Source organism: Salvelinus alpinus, chromosome 10 (assembly GCF_045679555.1).
Source record: "Salvelinus alpinus chromosome 10, SLU_Salpinus.1, whole genome shotgun sequence".
Lineage (NCBI taxonomy): Eukaryota > Metazoa > Chordata > Actinopteri > Salmoniformes > Salmonidae > Salvelinus > Salvelinus alpinus.
This window is the reverse complement of record NC_092095.1, coordinates 60,155,855-60,178,751: the sequence shown is the minus strand read 5'-3', so window position 1 is coordinate 60,178,751 and position 22,897 is coordinate 60,155,855. Positions and strand designations below refer to the sequence as shown.

At 45.0% G+C, this 22,897-nt stretch overlaps 2 protein-coding genes across 2 annotated transcripts in view; one reads left to right on the top strand and one right to left on the bottom strand.

The window, feature by feature from the left end:
* Nucleotides 1–3,346, top strand: part of LOC139532483 (carboxy-terminal domain RNA polymerase II polypeptide A small phosphatase 1-like) — a 9,440-nt gene extending 6,094 nt beyond the window's left edge. Inside the window, exon 7 of the mRNA XM_071330121.1 lies at nucleotides 236–3,346. Coding sequence (XP_071186222.1) covers nucleotides 236–364 — 129 coding nt within the window. The 3' untranslated portion in view covers nucleotides 365–3,346. The remainder of the gene's footprint in view (nucleotides 1–235) is intronic.
* On the bottom strand, nucleotides 2,804–22,897 carry obsl1a (obscurin like cytoskeletal adaptor 1a). The gene is made up of 25 exons (XM_071330117.1): nucleotides 22,357–22,897; nucleotides 19,455–20,960; nucleotides 16,035–16,304; nucleotides 15,556–15,816; nucleotides 14,963–15,268; nucleotides 14,563–14,829; nucleotides 14,083–14,358; nucleotides 12,478–12,592; nucleotides 12,043–12,203; nucleotides 11,605–11,877; nucleotides 11,083–11,358; nucleotides 10,525–10,800; nucleotides 10,066–10,341; nucleotides 9,509–9,784; nucleotides 8,850–9,119; nucleotides 8,296–8,562; nucleotides 7,887–8,156; nucleotides 7,357–7,623; nucleotides 6,423–6,689; nucleotides 5,732–5,844; nucleotides 5,403–5,559; nucleotides 4,972–5,133; nucleotides 4,707–4,811; nucleotides 4,242–4,508; nucleotides 2,804–4,034 (listed from the first exon to the last, which is right to left on the bottom strand). The coding sequence occupies exons 2-25, from the start codon at nucleotides 20,839–20,841 to the stop codon at nucleotides 3,757–3,759; spliced, it is 6,843 nt and encodes a 2,280-aa protein (XP_071186218.1). The 5' UTR covers nucleotides 20,842–20,960; nucleotides 22,357–22,897; the 3' UTR covers nucleotides 2,804–3,756.

The following is a 22,897-nucleotide window of genomic DNA, read 5'->3' as shown; positions in this document are numbered from 1 at the left end:
ACTATACCATTATATGACTGAAGGACCATGTAGAAGCAGGACGTCGTACCACTTGAAGGAAAGTGCCATCAGCTGTCTCTCTAGCTGCATTCTAACTAGCTCACTAGTTCATTGAAACCAGAGCCTGGCTCTCGTTGTGACTAGCTGTATGACCGACTCTGGTGCCTCGCCATTGTAATTATCTCATTGTAACTACATGCATGTCTGACTCTGTCCCGTCTGTGTGTGGCTGCAGGTGCCTGTGGCGTCGTGGTTCGATGACATGGCCGACACCGAGCTCCTGGATCTAATCCCCTTCTTCGAAGGGCTCAGTAAAGTGGAAGATGTCTACACGGTGCTCAGGCAACAGAGGGACTCCAGCTAGCAGTGCTGTCAGTCACCCTACCCCTCTACTACCGCCATCTACAGGACAGACCGAGAACCGCGGCCTTAAAGCATCTTCACGCTAACCGTACACCCCTCAGCCTACCGTCCACCAGATCAACCACAAGACTTTCACCTCCAAGCCCACCCCTCTTCTTCAACCCTTCAGAACCACGCTAGTACTGCCCTCTATTGGGGAAACAGAGGACTTGATCCTCCAGAACACGATCTACCATCCCTCAACCACAGATGGGCTTATGTAGATGGATGTTGTGGGTTATAATGAGTTAGGTTTTTATAAAGTGCCTTTCGTCAAATGTCATTGGAACATACAGGACAGTCAAGTAGAGGGAATCTACAGCGTTCTTCACAATGAAGAAAAAACTTATAGCAGGAAGGTAATGGGAGAGAACCCCCATGATCCAATCAGAATCAGTTCTACAACGCCGGGTTGGAGTCGATAAGTTTTCGGAAGACCGAACAGTTCTAGAACTCTGTATGGAAAAGCAAATGATAGCTGTATGAATGGATATTTACTACTTTTAACACTTTAATGTGTTTTTTTATTTTATTCACTTATTCCCCAAGAGACAATTTAACATTTTTAACAAGCAAAGTATTGGCTTTGTGTAAGTCAAGTGGTTTTACTTCTTTCATCGCTCAGCTAGTATCATAATGACTAGCAGAATGGGCATCAGTACTTGTTAAGGGGGACGGAACCATAGAGAATGACATTTATCAGTTACTGCAGCTATCAAAACGTTCCATGTCCCTTAATCGTATTTGTTTAATTTTGTTTTTTATTAAAACCATAGGAATATGTGCGATAATGTGCCAGATAACATTTAAACGGTTAATGGACCCGTTTTCATAACAAATACAGTAGTCAGATGACTGAACTGCACCTTAAATTACAATATAATCTTTTAGGATTTTTTGGATTACATTGTCTGTCTGGGTTGAGGTCCATAGTCCACAGACTAAATGCTCCAGCTCAGACACATGGACACAGTACCAGTCCCAGTCAATGGCCTGGAAAACCATTGGTATTCTGCAAGAGGACCTGGATATGTGTTGGAAAAACATATTTAGATTATATCCAGGCAAACTGTTGGTCGTCCCTTTGCTGCCGTATCAACGCTACATCCATGGAGGAGGGCTGGGTGACTATAGTGTGAATACCGGTATGGATCTGCATACCGCTATATATTTTTACAATAACAGAATTTTGATACAGTGCTAAATTAAAGGAAAAGTTCTAGAAATTGGACTAGTTCACTGTCAGTTTTGTCCTTGTTTGGTTGAGTATAAAACCATCAGAATGGAGAAAGCCCATTTAAAATCACTAAGAATTGATTTGTTGCCATTTTAGGTCATGCGCTAATCATTAAACACATTTAGACAAAAAATATATTTAGGCTGTAACGCCCAGCCTTACCATGGAGGAAAGGTGTTGAGACAGTGTGTGTTAGCCATCTGGTTTTGACAAGCACACTTCTCCCTCCTTTTACTGGAAACAGTACTTGAATACTTTCTATTTTTGATGACCTCTTTTTAAAGGACTGCAAATACTATGCTTCTTTATACCAGATTGTAGGATTTGGGTAGTTTGGTTTTTAAGCTTCTTAAGCTTCTGATACAAGGTAGGACTATATTAATCGCTACTTACCTGGGTTTGGAACAATACAATAATTGTTATTTGTAAGTAAAAACTAAGAGATGGTCTATCAGGAAGTGAGCTGGAAGAGTAGTTTAATGGATTGAGTGATTCGTATTGATTGACACAGTTTCATGAATGCATGGGGAAAAGCCACTGTTGGAGTTGACTAAAGGCCTACTAAAATACCTTGTGAAATAAGATGATTCAGAGTTTAAATAACCAGTAGACCCATGATAAATCTATCAGTATTAAGAAATAGTACATAAAAAAAAAAACATGTTTTACTAAATTTCACATTCCAACTTAAAACACTCACCAAGTGCCTGTGTCAATCAAGTTAGATACAAAAGACAAGACACTTTTAAAATTGTATTCATCTTTTTCTTTTGGAAAGTGGGTTGGCCCTTTGTTAGTATTATCGAAAGGACGAACAGAAATCACTGTAGTACAAATCCAGAATGTTGCGGGCTCTCTAACAATGCATTCATGGATTCACACACACACACACACACACACACACACACACACAATAGGAACTGGGCGAATCCTGGTTTGAAATTCAAGCCACCCCCAGCCATTTAGATAATGTGACATCTAGATACGCAAAAAAAAAAAAAAAACATTTAAAATGTGTGTAAATTGTATCTCAAGGCATGATTTCTGTCATAAAAACTCAGTAGGGATATTTACTGTTGTAGATCCAGTCCCTTTCAACTGCTTCAGGGCTATTCCCTAGTCATTCACAGTGCTTTGGAAAAGAGAGCTTTCTATCACCATGGGGACCTTGACCTATTGCTGTACCTCTTCTTCCTGTATTCAAACACATTAAATAATATATGCATATATTATACACATATGTATATTTTGTTTTGCACTGTAATAAAGCAAACAAAAAAGTGAAATTAATATATTATGGATTATTCATGTGACTTATGATTGAATAGCTGTAACGTAGTTTGTGGACAGTCTTTTTATCATACCAAATTGTATTGAACTGTTTAATTATGATATCTTCCATAAATGCAACATAATTCAATAACCAGTGCAGGTGCTTTTGTGTTCAGACACTCTATCCTCAGCAATACAAAAAGCCACGATTTGACATCGAAGCACATTCAAAAGTAACAATGTTTGTAAGCTCTATCCTAAGATATTGTCTGACGGTTTTATTGGATAAAAACCTTCATTCAAACTATGGAAGTCAGTATTTAATGACAGTAGGGAAAATATAACATCTTTAGATTTTTTTTTTTTAAACTTAATTATAGAATTAAAATGTTAATTTCCAATCAATATATTTTCAAAATAAATATGTGTAACAGATGTGTACAATTTCTTTATATCCATCCACACAGGCATTCATTCCCACCATTATAAACCATTATTACACCTTCAGACACCCGAGTGTTGCATACCGACTTGACTGGAATCCACCCTTCTTAACATTTCTCTCCAAGGTTACTTTCTGCCCTTTACAACTGACTGAAGATCAGCTTTGCTCATAACCCCAACCATTGAGTAAAACATCGAAACTGATCCTGAAACAGTTGTTTGGGGCTTAAGTACCACATTTCATCACCACATTCCACTTTTCTGTCTCGCTCATTACATGCAGCTTTACTAGATCAGATAGACCACATTCTTATATAGTACCTTCAAACCCTAAAACAGTCTCAGACATTTGATTCCTGATCATAACAGAATCAACATTTCCCATTCTCTCCCCCTTGCTTCTACTTCCACATCACGTTCAGTTTGGCGCTGCTCTTGGCCTTTCCCATGGCGAAGGTAACCGTCCCGCTCATGTCTGGTCTGGTCTGTTTCAGGTTCAGTTTGTGGACGGTTCCATGGTTCTCTAAGCGGACATCAGGGCTGGACCGGATGGTCTCTCCGTTCAGAGTCCAGACTGGGGGCCTGCTGATGGCCACGGACACCTCACACTGGAAACAGGCCTGGTCAGGAGCTGTCACCGCCACATCCTCCAGCTCTGTCTCTATCACCAGGGACTGGGCTGGAGAGGCAAGGGGATGGAGGGTTAAAAGAGATGGGTCACTTTTTCCACAGGAACATCATTCTACGTGTGTGAGGGAGAGAGAGAAATGTGAAAAGGGTAAGGTGAGTGATTGAGAGGAATAAAGTGACAGAGGGACATGTCAAAAAACAGCAACAATATGTCAATACGGACATATTGTTTTACAAGAAACCACAATCCACTCACCTTCCACCAGGAGTTGGGCTGTGGAGGTGTGCTCCCCAACCTCTATACTATAGGTACCCTCATCCTCTACAGTTGCCTCGTGGATGGTCAATTTATGGTAGCAGCCGTCACTGTGGATCTCTAGCCTATCAGAAGACACCAGCTCTGCCTTGCCTCTGTACCATGTGAGTTCACAGCGCGGCGTGGACACGGTGCAGTCCAGAATCACGCGGTGCTTCTCCAGAGCCGTGCGGTCTCTCAGAGGCTTCACGATAGACACGGGGGCCTCTGTGAAAAAATATAAGAGAAGTGCAGATATTTCAGTGAAGAGAACTGATTTGAGGCCAGATCATGGACACAGGGAGTTCTGTCACCCACAACAGAGGTTTGGGTTTCTGTCTGCTTATAAGAACTGATGTCAGATCAGCTGGAATATCACACAGAGATAGGTGAGGTAGACCTGCAGCCCGGTAGGTAAAGCCCTACCTTCCACCTCTAGGTAGGCTGTTGATTCTGTCTGTTTGGTCACAAAGCGGATCTCCCCAGAATCCTCAGCTTTAACGCTGCACATGAGAAGGAAGTGTTTGGTCCCTGAAGGAAGAAACAAAGACATGGAATTTCAATGTTTATTCTATTATTTATTTGACCTTTACTTTACCAGGTATGTCAATTAAGAACAAATGATTCACCGCAATCATGAAGTTTAACGGTTTGCTGGATTAACTGATTGATTGACTGGTGTATCACTAACCCTCTGTGCGTATCTTGATGGTGCTAGTGGGTCGTATCTTGTGTCCATCCTTGTACCACTCCCCGGTCACGTCCTCCATGGACACCTCACACATGAACACAGCATTCTGGTCCTCCTGGACATACAGGTCCTCCAGCCCATGTAGCACCTCCAGTTCAGGCTCTGTGGAAGGAGATTGAAAGATTGGTTCAACACATTGGAACATTGGTACGTAGTAACCAACAATGGAAGAGCATTAGTCAGGCAGCCATGACCTCTAGGTGGCAGTAGCACGCAGTACAAGGTTGGCTGTGTTGGCCTGTTTCAGCCTTCCTGTCACTATAACTGAACACTAGAGGTCAATGAAGAGTACCGTACTGAGATGTTTTACATGCACTTGGAATGAAGACCGTTCTGCGGTGATTTGATAAGGAGAGTGTACAGTATATTACCATAGACCTCCAGGTTACAGGATGTATTGACGTCTCCTACGTCACAGGTGTAGGTGCCTGCATCAGAGAGGCTACACTGCAGCAGCTGACAGAACCTCTTCCTCCCCATGGAGTAAATACGGTACTGGGTCTTCCCTGGCTTCAGCTCTGTCCCATTCTACAGTCAAGAAGAAAGACAGGGGACCAACATTATTACCGTATTCTCAGGGATAGACAACACACATGTAATGAGATCAAACTGTTTACTTCCTGTCTCTGCCTTTTCTACATAACATGGTAATACACTACTGACACAAATACGGCAGGTCTATTGGTTGTATATCTATTACCTTCAGCCACTTGACCTCCACGTTCTGTCTGGACAGCTCACACTCCAATGTGGCAGGAGAGCCCTGCTCCAGTCTCATGTCTATCAGTTTCTTCATGATAGTCACTGGAGTCTCTGGGAAAGAACAACAACATGGTAGAAATGTTAAGAAATGTTCTATACTATAATATCCAATCCAGCCACAACTCTCCAGGGTTAAAGACCCCTGTATTAGATAACTGGATATTCATGATGATGTTCTCGACCCTCAACCCTCTCCCTCCCTCTCTATCTCTGTACCACAAACGCTGTCTCGGCCTCTGAATAATCGGCTATGAAAAGCCAACTGACATTTACTCCTGAGGTGCTGAACTGTTGCACCCTCTACATTACAACCACTGCGATTATTATTTGACCCTGCTGGTCATCTATGAACGTTTGAACATCTTGAAGAACGACCTGGCCTTAATGGCCATGTCCTCCCGGCACAGCCAGAAGAGGACTGGCCACCCCTCAGAGCCTGGTTCCTCTCTAGGTTTCTTCCTAGGTTCCTACCTTTCTAGGGAGTTTTTCCTAGTCACCGTGTTTCTATATCTGCATTGTTTGGGGTTTTAAGTTCGGTTTCTGTACAAGCACTTTGTGACATCTGCTGATGTAAAAAGGGCTTTATAAATATTTTTGATTGATTATTGATGATGATGATGATACCTCACCCTTGACAGTGAGCCTGGCAGAGGTCCGGACTCCCTCCGCAGAGAAGACGATGGTGCCCGTGTCCTCCAGGGTAAGGTTGGACAGGGTGAGGCCGTGGACCAGCCCGTTGCAGCTCACCCGCCAGTGGTTGCTGGGTTTGACCCGGATGCCGTCCTTCTGCCAGACGCCCTCCACGCCAGTGTGAGACAGCTCCACCTCGAAGGAGGCCGTCTCCCGCTCAAACGTGTCCGTCTCCGCCAGACCCTTACGGATGGCGATCTTACGGGCTGTAGAGGTAGAGACATTGACAGATGGTTAAAATATAACACACCTAAAGCCAGGAGACATTTTTGCCACAGCATCACTCTATAGTCTATAGGTTATTATTGTAAGATGATATACCAACATTTCATCCATCTCTCACCCACAGGGCTTTACCCATTGTTATTTTAGTGCCTGACGGCTGGCGGCACCATACATGATAGTGTTGGCCAACATTCATTGTAGCTGTTGTTGACAGCTACTATATATAAAGGCACAGTAAATTCAGTTGCAAATAGAATCCAGGACTCAAGCTGTTGTTTTATTAGCTAAGCATAACAGGACACTGCCATAGTGTTGAAGACTTTGGTTCCTTACTCTATCTGATGAAATCCTATTCATATCAATAATAATAAACTGGGTGGTTTCGAGTCCTGAATGCTAATTGGCTGACAGCCGTGGTATATCAGACCATATACCATGGGTATGACAAAACATTTATTTTTACTGCTTAGTTACGTTGGTAACCAGTTTATAATAGCAATAAGGCACCTCGGGGGTTTGTGGTAAATGACCAATATTATTGAAGACTTTGGTCAATATAAATGACCAATATACCACAGCTAAGGGCTGTATCTGATGAAATCCTATCATTATCAATCAGTATGACATGGTGTTTGGACATTGTCTTACGCTCCACGTTGAGTTTGACCTGCGTGCGGTCGTGTAGGGTTTCACAGCGGTAGGTTCCGCGGTCAGAGAGGTTGAGGTTGCAGATGGTCAGGCTGCGTTTGCGTCCGCTCTGGCCCAGGGTGTGTCGGGGTCCTGGCTGGATGACCACACCCTGCCTCATCCACTGGACCTCGCCCGTGTCCAGACTGACCTCTGTTTCCATGGTAGCGTCTCCGTACTCCTCGGCCATCACCGCCTCCATCTTCTTAGTGAAGGTCACCTGAGCTTCTGGATAACGCCGGAAGGACAAAACATGACTGTTAAAGGGATGGTTGACTAAGAATACACATTTGTATGGTAATTCACTTACTTAGGCTTTGTTTAAGTTATTTATGTAGGTATGTCGACTGAGAACACTTTTTCATTTACAGAAACAACCTTGTGAGAGTCGCCTGCTCCCATCTGACACTCAGGTCAAGCTAAACAAGTGCATCTCAAGTATTTGAAAGTATTTGCCATATATATTTGACCCAGGTCTGCTGTGGACTCACCCTGTACTTTGAGGCTGGCCTTGGACACGTTCCCCTCAGCCTCCACTGTGATCTTAGAGGAGTCCAGGACCTGACAGCTCTTGATCACCAGGGTGTGACACAGGCCGTTCTGCGTCGCCTGGAAACGGGCACCCATGACGACGAGCTCGCCGTCCATCCCCCACACCAGCTGCACGTCCTCTGGCGACACCACGCACTTGAAGGTGGCGTCCTCTCCCTCTAACACCATGGTGTTGTGGAGCTCTGTCAAGAACTCTACCACGCGGGGCACTGGGGGGAGGAGGGGACAGGGAGAGAAGGAAAGAAAAACTAATGAAGGGCTCGAAGGTTTGTTGATTCATTTAATTAGGGGTATTAATTCTGGGCTGGAACCACAACCTGCACCCATTTTGAGGGCTGTACTACTTACTCTCGACTCTGAGCCTGGCGGCGGTGCGGTCGTCTTTCGACTCGCAGGCGTACTCCCCCGTGTCCTCCCTGGTCAGCCTGTGGATGGTCAGGCTGCGTTCCACGCCGTCGGCCCGGATAGTGAACCTCCGGCTGGGGACGATCTCCACGCCGTCCTTCAGCCACTGGACGTCCGCCTTGGGCTTACACACCTCACAGCGTATGGTCACCATGCCGTCCGCATGGGCCACGGTGTCGTGGAGCGGCTTGGCAAACTTCACCCTCATCTCTGAGACCACAAGTGAGAGAGAGCTGTTAAGATTGGTGATACCTTCTATCGCCCTCCGAAACCCCATTCATACTGCATTCTTTCAACCCCACGGTGCTTTACAAGACTTTAGTCATTCACAACAGCTTGTCATTCACAACAGCATTTTTCTGTCACCTTTTCTTATTGGGATTTGGCTTATAGCATCATATTAATCTCTGTTGGTTAAAGAAACACAGTGCTCCCCCCTGATCTACAGCTACTATATAATTAGATAAAGACAGAATGGGAACATGGAAGTTAAAAACCTTTGACTAGCAGACTGAAATGCATCTCGTCTGTGTTGGCGTCTACTGTGTACTCTCCGCTGTCCGACCGTCTCAGCGGGTCAATGGTGAGGAACCGGTTGGCGCCGTCGACCCCCGTGTGGAAGCGGTCCCCTATGACGTGCGTCCAGTCCTTGAGCCAGCGAACGGGAGCGTTCTCCTTAGACACGACCCCCATCAGCGTCACGCTCTCTGCCTCGTAACCCGTGATGATGTTCACTGCCTGTTTGTCTACGAAGGTGACGGGGGAGTCTGTGACAGAGAGTGAGGGAGAGAGAATAAAGAATGAGGTGTAAAAGGTTCACACCCTGTAGTATATAGTATACATTTTAAAGTTAAAGTTCATTCCACTGTAGACAGGGTCTCGTTTCGACTTAATTTGATCACTCTTTTGTTGCTGAGAATTTTCCTGCACAAAAGGTTTCTAAAGTGTGTAATTTCCACTTTAAAATGTCAGAATTGATTTCCACGAATGAAAAATGTATCAACTCCTAAAAAAAATAATAATAATTATAATCCACATCATTCACATTTCCTGTTTCTGCAGGATTATTTTCCTGCTGTAGCGAACTGGCTCAAACTAAGATCCTACATCTGTAAAACTGTAAACACCCTTTTGTCCATATAGCCAAGCCAATTACCTTGGATCTTCACCATGGTGACCATCTTGTCATCGATAGCATCACACATGTACTTCCCAGAGTCGGAGGGCAGGATGTCAGAGAGGATGAGTTTCCTCAGCGTGCCGTAGCTCTCGATGTAGGTCCGGTCATCGCTAGTCAGCTGTCTGTCGTTACAGTACCACTGGACAGGGGCATTGGCCCGGGACACCTCACAGGCCAGGATCAGGTCGTCCCCGGCAACCATCTCCTGGTAGTCTGCGTCCTCAGAGTTCCCCAGGATGGTCACTGGAGGCTCTGGAGAAGGAGGAAGAGACTTACGTTTTTTTGTTGATTTAAATCAGATGCAGTTTTCATAGGTATTATCAATATGTTAACAGATCTTGCCCTCTGAAAGGCTAGAAGGAATTATTTTCACCATAGTGCTTAGTTTTACACCTATCCGATCCTCTAAGATCTCTACAAGTACATAGGGGTAAGGGGTAGGGGATGAGAGGTAGAGGTATGGGGTAGGTGGTAGGGGGTAAGGGTTAGGGGATAGCAGATAGGACTTGATTTGTGATGAAGTGATTCTTTACCTTGCACAGTGACATGGAAGGTGATGTTGTCATCTCCAGCATCAAGGAAGTAGTCTCCGCAATCTTCCAGCTCAGCGTTAAGGATCACCAGGGAGCGGAACGCCCCTTCTTCCTCCTCACAAAACCTCTCGTCCTCGTTTAACCGGTGGCCATCTTTGTACCACTTAGCGACGGCATTGGCCCTGGAGAGTTCACACTCCAACTCGATGTCATTAGAGGGCAGGGACTTGACCTCTGTCTTGACTTCTGACCTATTCACGATCTTCACTGGGGGCTCTGGAGGGAGAATGTTCACATTTGGAGAGTGAATTCCATTTGAATTCAGTCAATTTAGGACATGAAATCCTCACTTCTTAATATATTTTAAAATTTTTGCATTAGTATTTTTATAATCTCCTGATTGAATTCAAATGGAATTTTGTGAAAACAAAGTACCATTCACCTCCAACCATCTCTTACCTGACACCTTGACCTGGAAGTCGATGAGGTCATCTGAGGCAAGACAGGTGTATTTCCCAGAGTCCCCCGGGGCGGGCGTGCGGATGGTGAGGCGGCGGATGAGTCCATCCTCAGTGATGGTGACATCACTGCTCTCCTCCACCTCTCCTCCATCCTTCATCCAAATCACCTCAGCGTTGAACCGTGACACCTCGATCTCCAGGACGATGGGGTCTCCAGAGAAACAGTCCATTACGTCAGACATTGTTTCAGAGCGCGCCAGCTTCACAGGAGGCTCTGAGAAGAGGGGATTTATATGGTTCATTTCTATTCTTTGAACAGAATATTGCAATATGGGAAATTAGCAGACAGCAGAAAGCAATACATCAAAACAGCATAATATAGATACCTAAAATCTAACTTATTTATAAGAAATCATAGTGAACAGTTATATTAATACTATTATGTATGTCCATTCATCTCACATAGTTGAAAAATACAAAATCAAAGATTGAAATACTTGCCCCTGACATAACTAAACCTCTTACGCTGAACAGAGTTAGTTCACTGACCACATACCTGTAATAGTGACCAGCCATGTGACCGAGTCATCCTCTGTGTCACACACATACTCTCCTGTGTCCTCCACAGTGGTCGTGGGGATGACCAGTGTCCTGTGGGCTTCCTGGACCTCCAGGATGAGAGAGGCACTCTCCTCCACCTCCAGCCCGTCTCGGTACCACCGTACCTGGGCATCAGGCTGGGAGATCTCACAGCTGAGCTCCAGCCTCTCAGAGGTCAGGCTGGTCAGCTCCAGCTCAGACTCAGTGGGGGAGACGATTCGCACCGGAAGCTCTGAGAAAGGGAGAACAACTTGCATTTAAAAGGAAGTGATTAAAAAATATATATATATATTTAAATAGAAGTTTGGATATGAAATAGTCTGACATAAGATTAAATTGTGTAATAGTGTACAAAAGGTAAATTAAATAGTTGTCTTCTGATAAGGGGGATTGGTTTGGTAGGAGACCCCAAAAAATGAAACGATTACACTACCACTCAGAACAAATGAACCAGGTATGGAACCTTGGAGTATCTTACCTGTGATGGTGACCTGGAAGAACACAGAGTCTCCATCCGTGTCGCAGACGTACTCTCCGGAATCTTCTGCCGAGCCGCAGAGGACGGTCAGCCTCCTGTACGGTCCCTCGGACGTCAGCTGGACGTTCTCCATCTCCAGGACCTGAAGGCCGTCCTTAAACCAGTGGACCTCACCGCTGGAGCGGGACAGCTCACACTGCAGCACCACCTGCTCAGATATATGACCCTCCATAACCACGTCCTCCTTGGGCTCCACGATCATCACTGGAGGCTCTTGGTTTCAACAAGGGAAAAGGAGCATATGAATGAGCATATTCTACCACCAGGATAGGAGAATTGAGGTTTGCATCATCATCAAAGTCTCATCTTTGCTCAACACAATGGAGTCAACTTCACCGGTAACATGACATGAAATGTAGGCTAGTGTACAGTACATACCTTTGATGTTGACAGTGAATGAGAGGCTGTTGTCTCCTGATTGACAGCTGTAGGTTCCTGCGTCTGAGGTCTCAGCACAACGGATGATCAGTCTCCTCAGGGTGCCCTCTGTTTGTATGGTGATGTTATCACTGGCCTGGACCTCAACCCCATCCTTATACCTGGAGGAAGGTCATGACGGACAGGACAATGAACCTTCAGTATTCTTGATTAGTTGAATCAGGTGTGATGGTGCTTGGCTGGAACAAAAGCCTGAACCCAACTGGCCAACACGGCTCTCGCAATTGTTGAAACTTCGTAATAAGCCTACTTATATTTTTTACAGTCTGAACATGATCAGATCCCACTAAATGAACGATAGTCTAAGCAGAAATGACATCCAGGATAATGACATCCAGTTTGTGTTTCCTAGCGGTGTGTATGTTAGTTGTGTACCAGGTAGCGTTGGCGTCCTCTCTGGAAACCTCACAGGTGAGCACCACAGGATCCAGCTCCATGGCAGACTTCTGGAGCTCCTCCTCAGGGACCTCACTGAACTGTACAGGGGGACCTGGTGGGAGAGGGGGAGAGGGAGGTTGGATGGTTGTGGTTAGAGTTAGCGTTTGGTTGTGGTTTGGAGGAGGAGGCTTGCTGGGTTGGAGGGGTTGGAGTGAGTAGTGGAGTATTTGTTACAGAGTGATCAAACTAAGCATGCTCTTCAAGAGGTTTGTTCAGATACATATCAAAAAGATCAGGACAGTGAGTGAGAGGAAGGAAATGGGGGTGAAAAACAGGTTAGAGAAGACTCAGAGAACATTTTGTTACGGGATTTTTATGAATAATGACTAAAATATGTATTCATTTGACTTAGAAATATAACTAAACAGAATACTACTATATTACTGTATGGATGAATGAATCTTATTATAATCATAATGCTGAATATAATCTGTTCCTTGTTAGAACGAATGGAGTTATCTTCAGACAGGCTGGAATGATGTGTTCCTTACAGGAAATTCTGTCTCTACCCAGGGAGGGGAGAGACCTTGGGTTGGTTGCAGGTTGTTTAACAGGTGGCAGACAGTAATGTGAGAACGCTAACTGTACTGCCATTGTATCCGAGAGGAGGAAGGACATTTTAAAACCTATGACATCATTATTATTATATAACCTGATGTAAATTGTACTAGGATCAGTACTCTCGAGAATAAACGCTATTGATTGATTGATTTTGAGACTGGTTTCTGTCCATTTTATGCTAATAAGTATCTTACAAATTCTTATGTATGGGCAGAGTGTTTTAATTGAATTGGTTGCTAACATATAGGAATTAAATTCCTTTAACAATTTTCAAACTTGCATTCGTTTTAGAACAGAAGCCACCACACTGGGTTACAGGACCAAGAGAATCCTGTCAATAACAACAACAACAACAACAACAGAAGATGACTTGCCAGCACAGAGGAAGTACAACACAGTATTAAGATTCCCTCAGAGAAAACACAGAACAACGATCTCCGTTGTTCACCTTTGACCTCCCCCTGAAACACACTGACATCATCAGCTGTTGGACACATGTAAACGCCCGAGTGGGAGAAGTCAGGCGATTGGATAATCAGCATCCTTGTATGCCCATCCTCCTGAAAGTCTACACCAGGCAGGTTGAAGATCTGCCATCTTTGTACCAGTAGACCTGGGCATACGGGTCTGATAGGTCACAGTGGAGAACGATGGGCTCGCCAGCCTCAGCGGCCTTGGTCCTCTCCTCTTCAGGGAGGTGGGAGAACATGGCTCCCGCAGCTAGGGGTGTTATGGGTGATTGGTTAAGGTGGCAGATATGGGATGCTCAGTTAGCTTGGGTGATCGTCAGCGTGAATCAGTATGACATCATGGCTGATGGTTGAATAAATTCATGTGAAATTGTGAATTCAAAGAGATGGTCAAATTCTGAAAAACCTCCAGTATAGAAAGTTGATGTTTATATGGAAAATGGAACATTTCTGGTTGAGAGTGCATGTCAATGATCTCCATGACGACCAAACATGACATACAGCAACTCACCTTCAACCTCCACGTTGAATTTGATGACATCACCCATCGTCTCGCATGTGTACACGCCAGAGTCGGTGAACTCAGCCGATTGGATAACGATCCTTCTCATGTTGCCTTCTGATTGGATGTTGAGGCCGTCTGTCACCTGTAGCTCCACCCCATCCTTGAACCAGGCCACCCTGGCTGAGGGGTGGGACACCTCACAGTACAGGACCACAGGGTTACCAGTCTCCACCCTCTTGTTACTGTCTGACTCTGACATTGGGCTGAACTTCACCACCGCAGCTGGAATGGAATCATTACTAAAAGATATGTACAAGCAGTATTCAGTATTCTAATATCATGCAATTGCATATCATTACAGTACAAACAAGCCTAGTGTAAATGTTAAAACAGTCCTTGTTATAAGGCCTCCTCAATACAGATTGTCTAGCTTGACGCCATTATCATGTTATTTCTCTTTACACTCCACCGTTCTCCAACACCTACCTTGAACCTTGAGAACCGCTGAGTCTCTGACTCCGTCGGCGATGAAGGTGACCTCTGCCTCGTGGTCTTCCACCTTGGTGCTGTGGATTACCAGGGAGTGCTGTGTCTTGGCCTGTTGGATAGAGTAGTGTTGGGTATCCTGTAGCTGGGTGCTGTTCAGGAACCAGGTGCCCGTCACCGTCACTGACAGATCGATGGAGAACAGGGCGTCCTCCCCCTCCGTCACCTCACAGCCCCGGAGAGGGGTCCTTATCTTGGGACCTGGCACTGAGAGGTGAGAGTTCAAAACTAGTGACATCCAATGAATTTCCATAGCTGCAGAGTACACAAATACCATAGTGCATGACAGCCTTTCATCCCTGATCACATCAACATGGTTTCTCTTCAATTCAGCACTCACCAAGATGGACGACTTTAGGGAACTCCACGTGTCCACTACGACCATACTTATTGATGCAGCAGACGCGGAAGCGGTAATCGCCCTCGCACGGCACGCTGTCGCCCATGACCTCTGCGGAGGTCGCCGTGTCGGAGGTCGCACACCTCAGCCACTCCTGTGATCCCACTTCCTGTCTCTCCAGGACATAGACGGAGCGCGTGGTGGTCTGGCTGGTGGGGGCCGGCTCCCAGGAGAGGAGCACGCTGTTGGGCCTGTCCACATTCATCTCCACCCCCACTGGACAGATGGGAGGGCTGTGTCTGGCAGCTGTGGAGAAAACCGAAACAGGGGGAAAGGTACAAAGTAGGTGAGCAACGGTTGCCATAATGTTTGTAGCCTGTCGTACGTTTGTTAGTCTCTAGCAGCTACATTAGGATATGTTGCACAGTATAGCTGGAGTTTTCACCATACTGCCGTTCTAGTCCTTTCGGATCTACATGGGTAAATCCCAAAAAAGTCAACTGTAAACTGTGTACGTGACGATAAACGTTGATTTGATTTGGAAAGTCCCTAAGTAAGGGGCCATGGGTCACTTTGGTCGACATCCACCTTACCTTTGACTCTGAGCCGGGATGTGGTCTTGGATCTTCCCACAACGAAGGTCACGACCCCAGTGTCCCCGTGGCAGACGTTGACGAACACCAGGATGTGGGTTTTACCAAAGGACTTGAGGATAGTCTGGTGGCTCTCGCGTAGCTTCAGGCCATCTTTGAACCAGTGGACATCCATGTTCTCCTCCTCTACCTCCACACAGAACACTGCGTTCTCCCCCTCCAACACGTCTAGTTTTCGAGGAAGTTTTTTAACAATTGTGCCTGTGGGTGAGAAAGAGAGTTGAGGGTCATGTACTGTATGGATGTATATCCTGGAGAAAAATCATTGGGTTTATAGAAAATAATTTCAAAACATTAAAAAAAAAAGAAATACGTTTTTTTCAATAGTTCTGATGCTCAAAGATGTCTTTCCTAGACTGTATTAAATGAGTGAATGATACACTGCCATACTTCTTCCATACTATAAGACGCCTACCTACCTTTGACGGCCAGCTCAGCGATACTCTTCCCTCCATCAGGCATCTCACAGAGATAGACCCCATCGTCGTCTGCTCCTACATCTCGGATAGTGAGCCTGCGCCTGGTTCCTTTCTGCTCTATGCCGTATTTACCTCCTGGCTGCAGTCTCTGGTCCTCCAGGTACCAGGCAGTAGGGATGCCCTCATTAGGTACCTCACACTCCAACACGGCCATGCCTCTCTCTTTCACCTCCACGTCTTGCAGTGACCTCCTGAACCGCACCGCTGGAGCTGCACACGGGTGGAAAGGGAGGTAGTTGTGGATTGGTTTATACACTGTCTGGAAAACATATTGCGCTATGTCTCTGTGTAGTATTTTTTCAGTGCTTTAGGCACATTTTAAGTTGTTTTTACAATGCTTTACGCACATTTTAAGTTGTTTTTACAGTGCTTTACGCACATTTTAAGTTGTTTTTACAATGCTTTACGCACATTTTAAGTTGTTTTTACAGTGCTTTAGGCACATTTTAAGTTGTTTTTACAATGCTTTACGCACATTTTAAGTTGTTTTTACAGTGCTTTACGCACATTTTAAGTTGTTTTTACAATGCTTTACGCACATTTTAAGTTGTTTTTACAGTGCTTTACGCACATTTTAAGTTGTTTTTACAATGCTTTAGGCACATTTTAGATTGTTTTTACAGTGCTTTACGCACATTTTAGGTTGTTTTTACAGTGCTTTAGGCACATTTTAGGTTGTTTTTACAATGCTTTACGCACATTTTAAGTTGTTTTTACAGTGCTTTACGCACATTTTAAGTTGTTTTTACAATGCTTTAGGCACATTTTAGATTGTTTTTACAGTGCTTTACGCACATTTTAGGTTGTTTTTACAGTGCTTTAGGCACATTTTAGGTTGTTTTTACAGTGCTTTAGGCACATTTTAGGTTTACAGTGCTTTAGGCACATTTTAGGTTGTTTTTACAGTGCTTTAGGCACATTTTAGGTCATTTTTACAGTGCTTTAGGCACATTTTAGGGTGTTTTTACAGTGCTTTAGGCACATTTTAGGTTGTTTTTACAGTGCCTCATGCACATTTTAGGTTGTTTTTACAGTGCTTTAGGCACATTTTAGGTCATTTTTACAGTGCTTTAGGCACATTTTAGGTTGTTTTTACAGTGCCTCATGCACATTTTAGGGTGTTTTTACAGTGCTTTAGGCACATATTTGGTTGTTTTTACAGTGCTTTAGGCACATTTTAGGTTGTTTTTACAATGCTTTAGGCACATTTTAGGTTGTTTTTACAGTGCTTTAGGCACATTTTAGGGTGTTTTTACAGTGCTTTAGGCACATTTTAGGTTGTTTTTACAGTGCTTAACCCACATTTTAGGGTGTTTTTACAGTGCTTTAGGTACATTTTAGATTGTTTTTACAGTGCTTTAGGTACATTTTAGATTGTTTTTACAGTGCTTTACGCACATTTTAGGTTGTTTTTACAGTGCTTTACGCACATTTTAGGTTGTTTTTACAGTGCTTTAGGTACATTTTAGATTGTTTTTACAGTGCTTTACGCACATTTTAGGTTGTTTTTACAGTGCTTTAGGTACATTTTAGATTGTTTTTACAGTGCTTTACGCACATTTTAGGTTGTTTTTACAGTGCTTTAGGTACATTTTAGGTTGTTTTTACAGTGCTTTATGCACATTTTAGGTTGTTTTTACAGTGCTTTATGCACATTTTAGGTTGTTTTTACAGTGCTTTAGGCACATTTTAGGTTGTATTTACAGTGCTTTACGCACATTTTAGGTTGTTTTTACAGTGCTTTAGGTACATTTTAGATTGTTTTTACAGTGCTTTACGCACATTTTAGGTTGTTTTTACAGTGCTTTAGGTACATTTTAGATTGTTTTTACAGTGCTTTACGCACATTTTAGGTTATTCCAGTCATTGGTTGAGTTTTGATCAAGGTATAACACATTTCCTGAGCACATTTCATGACTTATGCTATGATTGACTGCAGGATTTCAACTAACAGTAATTTCAACTACATTTCAAGTAAACTTTTAGGGTTATTTCTACCAATCTATCGACATTGCTGTGGACTTTGGCCATGGTCAACATGGTCAACATGGTTAACAACACAGCAGAAAATCTGTATTCAGGACACATACAGGACACATTCCTCAACTCATGATTCAGTCTCTAAATATAGGGACACACGGAGGCAGTGGGGTGGGCAGGGGAGACATGCAGGAGGTAGGGAGAGAAGGAAAGCTAGGGGGAGAGGGGAAGAAGGGAAGCTAGGGGAAAGAGACTGGGGGGAGGTAGGGACACACAGAGGCATTGGGGTGGGCAGGGGAGACATGCAGGAGGTAGGGGGAGAAGGGAAGCTAGGGGGAGGGGGGAAGAGACTAAGGGGGAGGTAAGGGTAGGAAGAGGGAGGTAGGGTTAGGAAGACTCGTGTTTATCTCCACCTATCAAGACTCTATGGCAATAGCTCCCTGGTAGATTGGGGATGTGGATGCCTAGACGAGACAGATACCATTTAATTTACATAGCCAGCTGACTCAGTGTGCTGTGCTATGGCTGGATCACCCTGGGATTATCCTATAATGATGACTAAACAATTACCAATTACGAGGGTGACTCAACTGGGACCTTTTAGCAATGCATGTCCACAGTCTACTGAACTCTATAGAGCAATTAGTTGTGACAGCTGAAGATCTAACTCTCTCTCTGTGGCATTTCTATGACGTAAGTAACATTGTGGCAAACCCTCATGCTAGATGAGGGTTTGCCATAATGTTATTCCTTCAAAATGATGATCAAATTAGGCAGGTGAGAGCATGCTTTCATCGTCTCAATCAAACCTGATTGTTGATCATCATGGCGAAGGAATTAATTAAGGAAAGAATGATGGTACAGATGTAGGATCTTAATTTCTTTAACCTTCATTTAACTAGGCAAGTCAGTTAAGAACAAATTCTTATTTACAATGACGGCCTAGGAACAGTGGGTTAACTGCCTTGTTCAGGGACAGAACGACAGACCTTTACCTTGTCAGCTCAGGGAATCGCTCTAGCAACCTTTCGGTTACTGGCCCAACGCTCTAACCACTAGCCTACCTGCCGCCCCAATTTGACCACCCTGTTGCAGGAGAACTTTCCAACAATGCAGGAAATTAAAAACTTGTAGTGTATTTGAGGTTTAAAAAGGCTTCTGAAGTTTGTAATTTCCACTTTGAAATTCAAGACTTGATTTTTCCTTATGAAAAATGGGTAATCCCCGACAAAAATTTCCATTAATTATAATCCACATAATAATTCACATGTCCTGTTGCTGCAGGATTATTTTCCTGCTGTAGCAAACTGGCTCAAATAAAGATCCTACATCTGTAAGAAAGAAAAGAAGAGAAGTCCTGAAACACTGCTAAAGCCCTACCTTTGACCGTCAGGTAAACTGAGCTGAGGGTGTGTCCCAGAGCGTTGGACGCAGCACACACGTACAGCCCTGTGTCCTGATGTTTACAGTACATCACTTTGAGCGTGTAGTAACCCTCTCTGTCCTCAAACAGAAGGTGACGCCGCCCAGCCTCTAGGGGCGCTCCGTCTTTCTTCCAGATGATCTCAGGCTTAGGTTTCCCTGTCACGAAGCAGCGGAACTTAGCATGTTTCCCCTCTGACACCGTAAATTTCTTCACATTGGCAGAGTTCAGATTGGGCTCGTCTGGCTGTCTCGACAAACCGTGTCTTCCCATCCTGTGCCTCATACTACGAGGTGATGTCTGCCCGTTGCTGTACCCATTTGACGTGGACGCCCCGCTCTCCTGCCGTTCCGGGACGAGCTCCACAAGCAGCACTGCGCCCGCCAGCGCCCCTCCCTGATTGTTATGGGCTCTGCAGGTGTAGACACCCCCATCGGGCATCCGCGTCCGAAAGATCTTCAGCTGGAACCAGCCTCCGTCCTGGCTGCTGACGTTGAAGTGGGCGCTCTCGAAGATGTCGCTCAGCTTCTTCCCGTCCTTCTCCCACACCACCTGGGGCAGAGGGTTGCCCGACAGCTTACAGGAGAAGGCTGCGTCCTCGCCCCGGTCCACCCTCAAGGAGAGGGGCTTGATGAGGAAGTGAGGTCTGTCGTCTGACAGCAGGGGCTCCCCTTCATAGCGCTGCTTCTTTTTCTCCCGCTCACTCCCCTCTCCCTTTTCCTTCTCTACCTTTCCGCTCTGTTGGTCTACCTCTCCGCTCTGTTGGTCTACCTCTCTGCTCTGTTGGTCTACCTCTCCGCTCTGTTGGTCTACCTCTCCGCTCTGTTGGTCTACCTCTCCGCTCTGTTGGTCTACCTCTCCGCTCTGTTGGTCTACCTCTCCATTCCTCTGCTCTACCTCTCCATTCTGTTGCCCTCCATACTCCCTGTTCTGTTTCCTTCTAAACTCCCCATTCCGTTGCCCCCCTAACTCTCCATTCTCCAGCCTGGTTTGCTGCACCCTATTGACCTCTGTCTGTTTCTGTACCCCTTCCCGCTCCTGACTGTTCTCCTCCACCTTCAGTGTGGCAGGGGCGCACGTCTCACCGACGGTGTTACTGGCCTTGCAGATATACTGGCCTGCGTCCTCCAGCCTGACCCCAGTGATGTGTAGGAAGTAGGCCTGGCCCTCCTCCGACAGCCTGTAGCGTCCCTCTGACAGGATCTGTACATTCTTCTTCTCCCAGACCACCTCAGGACGAGGGTCGCCACCGATCTTGCATTGCAGGACGGTGTCCGTGCCACACTGTGCCGCCATGGGGCGCGAGTAGCCCAGTACACGGGGGGCACCACCGAATATGTCCATGTTGGCTTCCTGCGTCTGTCTCAATCCCTTCTTCTCACTCTGATGGGCAAAACAAATGGGGTCCGTAGTAGAAGTATCTTGTTGATTGTGTCACACGGTTGTCTCTACTGCATATCAATCTGCAGAGAAGATATGAGTCGTAGTAAATTAATAATACAGTTACTACATAACTCTCATACTGTATCTAGTGATGTCTTTTATACGTAATTTAGCAATAAGGCCCGAGGGGGTGTGGTATATGGCTAATATACCACGGCTAAGGGCTGTTCTTACGCACGACGCAACGCGGAGTGCCTGGACACAGCCCTTAGCCGTGGTATATTAGCCATATATCACAAACCCCTGAGGTGCCTTATTGCTATTATAAACTGGTTACCAACGTAATTAGAGCAGTAAAAATAAATGTTTTGTCATACCCGTGGACCTTACAGTCTGATATACCATGGCTGTCAGCCAATCAGCATTCAGGGCTTGAACCACCCAGTTTATAATGCCTTATATACATCCCATCAGCTTTGTCTTGCAAGAAGTACTACAGCCTTTCACTCTGAATGTTCTGCATCTAGTGGACAATGTATTCACTGCTTTGTGATAACAGAAGGACATTGAATACAGCCCCAAGCTGAAGGACAGTGCTTTCTCCTCAGTCTAGTGGTGTTGACCCAGTAAAACAACCCATGATAATGTCTCTGAGAGTAAAGTGGAGGTTTGAATTGACAGTAAAGTAGCGTCTCAGTCAGAACCGAACAGACCACAGCCCTCCCAGCTGGTGCTGTAGCTCAGCCAGAGGAGTATTTCAAGTAGTCTGTCCAAATAAAGACCCTGCCTGGAGGCCTTGTGTCAGATAACAGAACATCCACACAGTAACATGCAGTATGTACACCTTTACTCTCCAACATAAGAGTTACTATATACTAAAGGGAAAATATGATACCTCCTGGGATTTTTGGATTACTGTTGATGTGCTACCTTACCTGAGAGACAGTCACAATCTGAATGCCCACAGGGATTGGTATCAGGAAAAGGGAACTCTAGAAATGCCTAATACTTGCTGTCATTGTTGCTATACTAGTAACCCCATATCAGGTTCAGCTGTAGCCTTACAGATGCATTGTGGTGCAGTTGATGCTCTTATAGTTTGTCTGTAGCAGCTGTAGGGTTCATCTCTGGCAGGCAGGGGCTATTTCCCAATACGGAGATAACTCTCTCTCTCTCTTACATGTGAACACATGGCATTTGAGACTGCAGCCAATGTGTCTAGGTGCTGCAGTATATTCCCTCCAAAAGGCTGTCCCACAGTACATTCTACTGCATCATTGCCATTGACCCAGATATTTATTTGGTTACCATGGGGGCAAAGATCCTGTTGATAAAGAAGCTCTTTTATCGACTTCCAGTGTTCTCCAAGAGTTGCTGAATTTCCTCTTCACTCTCATAGGTGAGGTGAAATGATACACAATCCGCGTCGCTTAAATAATGATACAATCGTACAAACTATGATAATCAGAAACTTACCAGTGATTCCAGAGTGACACTTCCTCTGTTCCACATTGACAATATAGCCCACAAATTAAAGCCACTCTTCAGAAACTCCTCCCAGGGTTCAAAAAGACTTGGAACTCTTTGATTGGAATGACTTTTGACCCAGGTGTAAGTCTGGTTCAGCGTCCCTTAAAATGGCCGCCGTCTGCTCGGTCCGGTAGGGATATGTTTCCCGCTCTCAGTGGTTTGCTGCAGTCCTGCTCTTTCACTAAGACAAGAATGTCTCTCAAGATGTCCTTACTTAATAAAATCTAAACGAGTGTCTTGATCAACTTCAATCCTCTGTTCCAAACAGCATCAAACAGATCCACAGCTCTCAAGGCTCGTCCTGTTGCTGTATCCGTCCATCCAGTGAGTTGGCTGTGGCTTCTGGAACTGGTGGGGGTCTGAAGCTCCTGTACAGGGACCACACAATCCACTCTGACTGCCTGGTGGTTTGCGTCACCCGGTCCTAAGGCGCCCGGTGTGTCAATGTCAGGGAGAGAGGGAGAGAGAGAGGGGGAGGGAGATGAAC